We start from the raw sequence: 10,213 nt of genomic DNA, 5'->3' as shown, positions 1-10,213 counted from the left end.
TAAAAGTATTGTCAGATCAGAACAAGTCCATTTGAGTTCAAACTGTAACAAAAAAACCTGCACACTTAGTGACAAAAGGAATACGATGTTTCAAAAGATTTTATTTGTATATTAATGGCAATAATAAATAACAATAAATAGCCTTATAATCAGTTAGATTTCATAATTTACAACCGGTTGCTGATGATAAAGAGGCAATAATCTGCTTTGTAAACGTTGAGATTGTTCATGTGTAGTAATAATAATAATAATAATAATAATAATAATAATTACAAATGGTACAAAGAATCTGTGAAACCATTTTGAAACAAATGGAGTCAAAATGCTACCATGAAATGAGGAGAGGTGAGAGAAAGAGAACTGTCAGAGAAATAGTTGGCAGTGCTCTGTGTAGTAAGTGTCTCTGCAGACGAGAGGTAAAAAGACAGTCTTCCCGCGTGTCCTCGTCCTCAGAGAGCAGGAATGTGACTGCTTTATGAATCCTTCAGAGAGTTAATGTGGGCACAGAGTTTCAGCGCCGGCCCCAGTTTGAGGTTCATGCTACTGACCAGGTGATCCTCAGTGAGCAGCAGCAGAGCCTGGCCGTCTATTTCCTGGGAGCGAAACGCTTCGGCTACGTCTGCTCCACCTGGAGAGACAGAGAGATGAGATGAGATAAGACTCACTATGATCCCTGTGTTGACATGTCAATATAACGCTGAGATAAAACACCATGGATGATGGACGCTGGTGCACTAAAAACAGTAGAGGAACGCTCTATTTATTGTCCACTAGAGGTCAGCACCTTGAACTCATTGTTGATCTCCAAAGCATTCCTCAACCATATAAGCAGTAGTGGTAGTTATAGTAGCTGTAGTAGTAGGATCAGTGGTAGTACTAGTAGTTGATGTTGTTGTAGTGGTAGTAGTTATAGTAGTAGCTGTAGTATTAGTACTTAGTGTTGTTGTAGTAGATATTGCAGGAGTAGTAGGAATGGTTGTTGTTGTTGTAGTAGTGGTAGTAGTTATTGTTATTGTTGTAGTAATAGTAGTAGTTATTGTAGTAGTAGTAGCAGTAGCTATTGTTGTAGTAATAGTAGTAGTTATTGTAGTAGTAGTAGTAGTAGTAGCAGTAGCTATTGTTGTAGTAATAGTAGTAATTATTGTAGTAGTAGCAGTAGCAGTAGCAGTGGCAGTAGAGGTAGTAGTAGTAGTGGTAGTTATTGTTGTAGTAGTGGTGATTGTTATTGTATTAGTAGTAGTAATAACAATAGTAGTTGTAGTAGTAGTAGCAGTAGTAGCAGTAGTAGTAGTAGTAGCTATTTTAGTAGTAGTGGTAGTTGTAGTAATAGCAGTAATAGAAGTAGTATTAGTTGTAGTAGTACTGTAGTAGTAGTGGTGGTGGTAGTTATTGTGTTAACAGTAGCAGTAGTAGTGGTATTAATAGTACTATTAATAGTAGTAGTATTAACAGTAGTATTAACAGTAGTAGTAGTGGTAGTAGTAGAAACAGTAGTGGTAGTAGTGCTAATAGCAGTAGTAGTAGTAGTATAGTATTAATATTAGTATTAATACTAGTAGTAGTAATAGTAGTATTTATGGTAGTAGTAGTCGTAGTAGTAGTAATAGTAGTGGTAGTGATAGTTATTGTTGTAGTAGTGGTGGTGGTGGCAGTGGTGGTTGTTATTGTATTAGTAGTAGTAGTAGTAGTAGTAGTAGCAGCAGTAGTAACAGTAGTGGCAGTAGTAGTAGTAGTAATAGTAGTGGTAGCAGTAGTATTAATAGTAGTAGTAGTACTATTACCTGGCAGGCTGTTGACATAAGTAAAGACCTGCTCCACGTTCCACTGAGAAGGACAGCTGACGTCTTCTTCTTCTCCGTCAGAAACCGTGATCGTCTCGGTCGTCCTCTGCTCCCTCTCCCTCTCTCTCTCCTTCTCAGCTTGCTTTCTGAGCCTGGTCGTCATGGGAACAGGAGGCTCCTCTTCTACTACCTCTTCTTCTTCTCCTTCTTCTCCGTCTTCTTCTTCTTCTTCTTCTTCTTCTTCTTCTCCATCTCCCTCCTTGTGCTGCTCCTCTTCCTCTCTGAGTGAACTCTGCTTAAACACAACCACATCAGGTCAGTGTATTATTTAGGGACAGGCTAATTACAGTGGACAAACTAAAACCAGGAATTAGCCTTTGTCATATCTGGCAAAGATTTAGGCTGCAGCTGTGTGAGGAAGCTGCAAAGAAATGTTGTGAATATGATGTAAATATAATTTTTTTTCCCTTGTGGCTTACACCAGAACCCTCCTTTGTCATTTAAAGTGGTCAAACCTGAAAGCAGCATGTAGAGACAATGCTGGGGACAAAAGAAAAGCTCTAAAAGACATTTACATGTTATCAATAGATGCTCGAATTGAGAGGAACACTTTGCTCCTGTCAAATGCTTCTGCTCCTCTGAGAGACCCGATCCCTGCAGCACTCTCTGCATCTCCCCACGTACATCGGGTCAATGTCATCAACCGACCTGTCTCAGGAAATGCTCTCTGGAGGCTCCGTTGACTCTGCTCGGGGGTCGTCCTCTCCTGCCCATCGGCCTGTGACCCCAGCGACCCGCCCGCAGCACGGTGATGCGCTTGGTGCAGCTCACACTGAACCTGAACGGGAAAAGGAACATGTAAAATCTTAAAATCGTTCATTCGCGAAGCCTAAAAGACCTTTGAGACTTCATTTATTCTGTGTGCGGAAGGGCTGATAGTCTGCGTCAGGGCTCAGGGGGAAGCCTGGAAGTGGTGACACACTTTTTCCTCACGGCTCAAATGGAGCTCAGAAGACAGGTCACACATTTTACCATCTCTAACTCTCATTTTTGTGCGCAAGCAGAAATGATTATTTTATTTACACCGACACATTGCTGACGCTCACTCTTACTCATTCTCTCCACATAGCCGGGAGAACTTCACCCCAGACGACAATAAAAAAAAAGCTCATCATAACAGTCGTCATATTTTTCTGCATTTTTCTCAATAAACCTTGACTAGTCTCTGTGTACACTCAGATTTTCTTTTGTTTGTGGCAGGTAACAAAAAAGGTCTGCTATCAGAGTATGTAGTTCATTTATTCCTTTTTTTCTAGTACCCTATACTGTATATTAGTTAGGTCTCAAAGAAAACACTACATTTCTCTATTCACTGTAATTTTATTGACAAATGAAGACCAGGCGTCCTTAAATGGGACGATTACCCGCAGCCAGACGTTTCTCCAAATATAATGTGGTCAGTCATCACCAATCATCCTGCTGGGGATGGCTGCTGCCATCAAAGTGTGATTACTATGGGGTGGGGGTGCCTGGTCTGGTCTAGGTGGGGACGGGCCTCTGTGGATCATCCCACAGATACTTGATCAGTTTGGGATCTAGTGAATTTGGAGGCCAGGTCAACACCTTGTGCTGTTCTTCATGTTTTTTTGAGCTGGTTTTTGTGTGTGTGTCTGTGTCAGGCTGCATCCTGCTGGGGATGGCTGCTGCCATCAAGGAGTGTCATTGTTATGGGGTGGAGGTGCCTGGTCTGGTCTAGGTGGGTGCTACATGCCTAAGTAACATCCACATGAATGAATGCCAGGTCCAAAAGTTTCCCAGCAGAACATTGAATTGCCACAAGATGATCAGTGTTATTTACTTCTCCTATCAGTGGTTTTAATGTTGTGGCTGATCGGTGTATACTGGAGGGGCTGAAACTAAAGTGACTGGCAAAACATCTTCGAGAAAACTCAAAATCTATGACGTCTCCTTTGGGTCTACAGTAACTGCCAAGGACGTTCACATTTTTCTGTTGCGCTTGCTATTAAATAAAATCTTTCTTGTTCCCTCAGAACAGAGTCTCCGAGGACGATACTGTTGTTTGTGACTCGTTTACCTCCGGACGCACGTCATGGAGCAGAAGCGCTTGGAGCGCAGGAACGTGTGAGCGTAGCCTCTGCTTCCACAGTATTCACACTGCAGCACACCTGCCCCGCTCTCCGCCAGCTCTGCTGCAACTTCACAAGACCAGCTGTTAGTCCCGCACATGTCCACACACACACACACACACACAGCAACACACACACATACACACAAAGTCCTCACCATCTGCTGCAGGGCCATCGTTTTCCATGTCAGAATCTGATGAATCTGACTGGTCAGCATCTAGAGGACTGTCCTCTGCTGCGTCCCCGTTGGTCTGTATGTCCTGGGATTCGGGGAGTGAAGCCTGCTGGTCCGCTAACATCGAGGTCGGCACCACCTGAACCAGCAAACCCAGAGAGAAGAACAAAATCAATCAATAAACTGGAAAGTCCTACTGTTTGGTTAATGTGTTTTTAACGTTCAATATATCTATCGGCCTCTGGCAGGTGATTAAAAGGTACCGGGAACGGCTCGAGGCCCTCTCGGATGACGAAGCCCTCCACGAGGTGTGTGAGGACGTGGCTCGTCCTGTCGGGGCTTCCCGGGAGGCTGGGTGGATCAGGGGTCAGGGGCTGGCTGGGGCCTCTTGCCGCGGCAGGGAGGATGGGAGGAGGCAGAGGAGAAGGAGGAGGAGGAGGAGGGTTGCTGCTGCTGCTGCTGCTGCTGACGGTGGTGAGCTTGGGCGGCTCCTCCACCTGTGGCGACCTGATCACTGAGTGACTGGAGGTGACGGAGGAAGAAGCGGTCACCACTGCACAGATAAGAACAGAAATGATTCAAATATACAGAGAGACTTCAAATCCACATTATTCACTTAATTCGTGTTGCCTTTTATCCTTTGATTGTAAATTCACCTGCAACGTTCTTCTTAGGAGACACAGTCAGGGGTGCAGGGGTCGTGTTTCTCCGCGGAGCATCCTTCTTCTCCTCTGAGCTCAGTCCATTCACTTTGCATTTTCCCTCCGACTGAAATCCAAGCCACAATCAAGTCCTCAGTCAAAACAAACTATAATGTACAACGCAAACAAGGAGAGCTCAAAACACGACACGACACAGCGGCTCACCGACGGAGTTCCACCGCGTCCGACTGGGTGCACTTTCAGATCGACGGCCACCGTCTGAGGAGGGGGTAGGTTCTGGTAGGGCATCCGGGCCAGAGCCTCCGCTACGGGCAGCTCCTGCTCCCTGAGCAGCACCTGTCCCGACTGGACGGCAAAAGCCTGGACGGAGTGCAGGGACAGCCTGTGGAGGGAGGCCGGGGGGTTCTGGGGGAGTCTGGGTAGGACCAGAGGCGGGGGAGGAGGCGGGGGATGGTTCTGGGCTTGTGGGAAGGAGGTCCGACGCTGCGGGGCGGCCACCAGAGGAGGGGGCTGAGGCTGGACGGTGGCGGCTGGGACTGAAGTCTGAGCTGATGATGTGACAGACGAGGAGGAAGAAGAAGAAGCAGAAGAAGAAGAGACTGCTGGGGGGTAATTTCTTGCTTGTGCCTGGGTGCTGGGAGTGGTCAGTCTTTTAACAGAAAGAGAAAGAGGGTTGGTGTCTTGGGCTGCACTGACTCTGAGGGCTATGGGCTGGAGATGTCTGTGGCTGGGGGTTCCTCCGGTGGTTTGCTGGAGGATGAGCTGGTGTTGCGCCACGTGCTGACCTGGAGGACAGGACAGCTGCTGCTTGACTAGAGTGTGGGTGTGTACTGGAGAGTAAGCTGCAGAGAGAGTCACCATTAAAAAGACACATCTCACCAATAAATTCAAAAACAGTTAAAACCTGAAACATGGAGCCATTTGAACCGCAGCACTGGAACACATTTACGCACCTGGGGTAACAATCTGGGGTCCCGAAGCCAGCCGGGTGACATCAGGCGGCGCTGTTTCTGTCGAGGCGTCAGTCGGCTGGTTGGTCTTCAGCGCGCAGATTGTCGTCTTGGACAGAGAGGCAGCTGGAGACAGAGCTTGGGACTGAGTGGACGGCTTTAAGATGACGCTGTGGGCTGTAGCCAGAGCTCCAGGCAAGTGGGCACGCAGAGCCAGATTCTGCACCTGAATACCCACAAACAGGAAGTCACTCAAACGGCCTGATGTTCACCCTGTGTCTTTGAATCATACAACTAGGCTCATGGCTGAAGGCGTGTAACTTCCGGAGGCACGGAGGGCTGCAGGCGTGTGGGTCAGGGACCTAATGATGGTGTTTGTACCTGAGAGGAGGTAGGTAAAGAGGAGCAGGAGGTCACAGCAGGGAGGTCTGACTGAACCGCAGCCACCGTGGCTGCAGGAGTTAAAATGAGCTGGCAGGAGAGAAAGCAACAGGGAGACACAGGTGGCACGCTTTTAAATCGGGACATTTCATTCTGACAGAAAACGCTGCTCTTGAAGTAAAATTAGAAGTGGCAGAAGTAATAATACACCGGTGAAGCTTGAGAAAAGGGAAAAGGTTTGTACCATCTGAGTTCGAAGGTACATCTGTGCTTGGTTACAGTTGGCCTGTCTGTTTCCAAGGAGCATGGCCTGCTGGGAAATAGTGGTGGCGGCAGCGGTGGACGTCTGAGTTCGGCCAATCAGCTGGGCTGTCACTGGAGATGCTGGTAGAGTTATCTGGACGTGGATGAAAGACGTAGAGGTTAATATCTATGTCCAGAGCGACTGACATTGGTGAGAGGAGCGTCTGATACTCACTGAGTTTTGGGAAACGCCAGCTGGTTGGACCAAGCTGCCGCCGGATGAAGACGGCGACTGTCTCTGGCAAACTGAAGCCTGGAAAGCAGTGGGAGCACGTTACACTTGACCACACAGCGACGCTGAATCGGTCACACACGCGACAAACACACAGACGCCTCCTGACCTGCTGTATGGTGGCCAGGCTCTGCAGGTGGGAGGGGTGCTGGTGCTGCTGCAGGGCCGCTGTCTGCAGCATGAGGTGCTGCTGCTGGGCTGCGTACATCTGGTGAAGGTACTGGGCTGCCATGCTCTGAGGTCTGTGGATGGCGTGCTGAATGACCTGTTGGAGCACACGGTGGACGCATAAAGGCCTAGGTTTACAGCTGCACGGGACTTCTACTAGCCTGTCAAGCTATACTGTCTGTCTATTAATGGAAATGATGCACACAGACGTGGATGGTTTGCCTGTGAATAGAAACAATGCATGAAAGATTGCAGGTACTGTCTATTACCTGGAGTTTCTGTTTCTCCCTGATGAAGGAAACAATGTGTGTTGAAATGAAAGGTACAGGGTTGTCTGCCTGCCAAGCCAAACTATGCCTGTTGAGGTCACAGGTACTGTCTATTACCTGGATCACTGTCTGACTTACAAAGGAAACAATGCACAGAAGTCACAGGCATACTCTATCACCTGGTCTATCTGCCTACAGTGCATGCAGAAGTCACAGGTACTGTTTATTACCTGGACCACATTCCAATCAAGACGGTCTGAGCTTTCAGAGGTCCAATCGACGATCTATTACCTGGATGTCTACCTGTCAAGCCATACTGCCTACCGAGATGCAGCTACTGTCTATTAACCTGGGCCACCTCTCAGTCAAGTTAGTCAGCGCCTAGAGGTGCAGTCAATTGTCTGTTACCTGGACTGTCTGCCTGTTAGAGGAAAACAATGAACACAGAGATCCAATCTACTATCTATTACCTGATAAATGAAACAATGCATACTGGTATTGTCAGCCTGTCAAGTCAGTCCGTTCATAGAGGTCCTGTGCTTTGTCCATTAGAGGAAACAATGCACACAAAAATCCAGTGCACCGTCTATTACCTGCACAGTTCGCCTGCTCAATGAAACAATTCATGCGGAGGCTGTCTATCACCCGGACCCGCCTTTCAATCAAGTCAGTCAGCGCCTAGAGGTCTCGCGTGCGCTGTCTACTACCTGGACCGCCTGTCGGTCTGATGGGATGATGTTGAGGGAAGCAGAGGGCGCCTGGCCGCACGTGGTGCTGCTGGAGCCGACTGTTGCCATGGCGATGGCTGCCGATGTGGTAGCTGCTGTCTTGTTAGTGTCTGCCTGCTTCCATCCCGGGCTCTGTCTGTCCATCTCCCAGGTCACGCACAGATTCAGCAAAGGGGAAACTGTGGAGATTTAAAAAAAGAAATTAAAAAAATAAAATAAAATAAGAGAGACATTAATTAACAGGAGATGGTTAAATGCTAACTTAATTTGGGTCAGGACCAGCTGATTGAAAGCTTTCAGTGAGGTGATTCTACAGGTAATGCAGGTCTAAGCTATAAATAATTCAGATATTTACAAACGTAAATATATCACAAACCATCGTACTTGAACACCTGAAGTGAGCAAGCTTGGGTCAGGCTAACTCCTCTTCTTATAGGCTACTTTAATTTTGTGTTGGTCATTTGACATTACATCTAACCCAACAGTAAACATGCTTGATAAAAGCAGATTAATTTATATATAAAAAAGGTCAAGTATGGCATTTCCTCATAAGAAAAATCAGCCCAGCAACACATAAATACGAAACCTGGTGGGGTTTGCATCATTCATCAGAATTAAGATGTTGTTTATTCAACCAAAACACATTAACTACAGCATGTAACACAAAACTGGGCAAAAAAAATAATAACAAAAACATACACAGGCCTCATGCATATGCATTAAACTATGACTAATTCATGCAACTGATTATTGAATGGGTGTAAAAGACTAAAACAGCCAAATGTGCTACAGTGCTGGAGGATTTTCTGTTTTTAAATGGCTAATAAAGCTCGTTAAATATCAGGCAAATATATTGATAATATTATAAAAGGGCTGTCCATTTTTTTTTTTTCATATTGCACCAGGATAAACTGTGATGATCTGTACGCCTGTAGCAGCCTGAATATTGATTATCTTTTGCTGCAGAGCCAGGGTATTCTCGACAAAACCTGGACGATCACAACATCTGTCCTATTTTAAATTCACTGTCTATGGACCTACACAGAATACATTCAGCCAATCTGGGTGCCATCCCCCCCGTCGGTCTGCCCCCCACCCCCCCACCGCTCACACAGCGCCTTATGCATGCACAATCATTCACCTCTTGTCGGCGTTATACCTGCCTGTATTGATAGACATGGGCCATCAGGAACTGACCGTAGCCCGGCACTCTGTTCCAGTCATGAAGCCTACTGATGCGTCAGTACAGTCTAAAATGGAGATTTTAAAAAATCAGACGGTAGGCTACACAGCAGGCTGTAAAAAAAAAAGGCTTGGCACAGCACCGCTCGCAGTGCGGGAGGACCTTACACAGCTGGGGGAGTCCCGGGGATGTAAGATGTGCTTTTATGCGGTCTGAATTCTTCATGAAACGCTTTAAATATTCTCTAAAAATGAAAGGCTGCACACAAAAAGATCTGTGTAAGAGACAAAATTAGTGGAAATCACAGAAATCATGTAGCTTTATAACTAAAAGTGTCACAGCGTCTTCTTCTGCAGAAACAAATGCATTAATGTTTGGTGTTGTAATGTATCTCAATAAAACGAAGCAGCCAAATTCATCAGGTGAGAAATAAAAAGGTAAGTTGGATTATATGGTGCACAAATCATAACTTTAAAAGAACATAAATTACAGGAGCAATATTAGGAAGCAAGTTATAATCAGTTCGGGACTGTTATGTTAATATGCATTAGGGAAGACTGGCCTGCAAATCAATGATAATATAAAGTGAGTGTACTCAAATAAAAGAGCAGAGTCTCTAATTAGTCAAGATGATTTCTGTGTGTTAGATTTTAAAATATATATTCACGAACCATAATGGTGTATAGCTTTGCTATGACCCAAATTATGAGACAAATATGTCTGTGTATATATATATATTGTATGTTAAAAATGTAAGTTGTTTATGTGACAGGTACTGGGACTCATCACGACATACAGTCTGGAGTTTGGAGGCTTTCGGGGATTTTCTCTTCACGAGGTATTCAGGTACTGTAGGAAATAGTTTATTCATATATTATCCTGTTTGAAAAATCCATCTTATTATTTATTTATTTATTTAAAAAAAACATAAACCACATTTATAAGTACCTTCCTATATGGTTTGAAAATAGCAGTAAACATATAAAGATGTTGTGACAGGGGAACCATATAAGTAACATACACAAACATACTGATGTAATTTTATGTTGCTGTGTTGGTGGTTTTAATATTGCATGATGTTACATTTATTTGAATAACTATTTAAAGATTTAAAGTCACTATTCGTATAAGAAATGACCTGTTTCTCAATAAACAACTACCATAAGCCTAGTTCAGTGTTTTTTTTGCCCATTTCACATATTTTCACCCCGTTTTAGAACAGCAGCACGTAGCA

The 10,213-nt window shown here is 45.2% G+C and overlaps 1 protein-coding gene across 1 annotated transcript; it reads right to left on the bottom strand.

Moving 5' to 3' along the window:
* Positions 1 to 87: 87 nt before the first annotated feature.
* On the bottom strand, positions 88 to 9,010 carry LOC311489552 (polyhomeotic homolog 3). The gene is made up of 15 exons (XM_084546681.1): positions 8,956 to 9,010; positions 7,776 to 7,975; positions 6,741 to 6,896; positions 6,575 to 6,652; positions 6,341 to 6,493; positions 6,097 to 6,186; positions 5,719 to 5,941; positions 4,970 to 5,607; positions 4,760 to 4,871; positions 4,367 to 4,656; positions 4,086 to 4,242; positions 3,877 to 3,991; positions 2,490 to 2,619; positions 1,782 to 2,076; positions 88 to 628 (listed from the first exon to the last, which is right to left on the bottom strand). Exons 2-15 carry the CDS (start codon positions 7,938 to 7,940, stop codon positions 474 to 476), a joined length of 2,757 nt encoding a protein of 918 aa, XP_084402807.1. The 5' UTR covers positions 7,941 to 7,975; positions 8,956 to 9,010; the 3' UTR covers positions 88 to 473.
* Between the last annotated feature and the right edge of the window lie 1,203 nt (positions 9,011 to 10,213).

The sequence above is a fragment of the Chelon labrosus genome, assembly GCF_963514085.1.
Source record: "Chelon labrosus genome assembly, chromosome: 6".
NCBI lineage: Eukaryota > Metazoa > Chordata > Actinopteri > Mugiliformes > Mugilidae > Chelon > Chelon labrosus.
The sequence above is the reverse complement of the archived record's forward strand: the minus strand, read 5'-3'. Positions and strand labels throughout refer to the sequence as shown.

Excerpts from the sequence above, each read along its gene's own strand:
- LOC311489552 (XM_084546681.1), bottom strand. The coding sequence starts at position 7,940 with ATGGACAGACAGAGCCCGGGATGGAAGCAGGCAGACACTAACAAGACA. Across the intron at positions 4,243-4,366 it reads AGGGCCTCGAGCCGTTCCCG|GTGGTGCCGACCTCGATGTT; the intron begins GTACCTTTTAAT and ends TTGCTGGTTCAG. Across the intron at positions 2,620-3,876 it reads TCCATGACGTGCGTCCGGAG|GTTCAGTGTGAGCTGCACCA; the intron begins GTAAACGAGTCA and ends TTTCCCGTTCAG.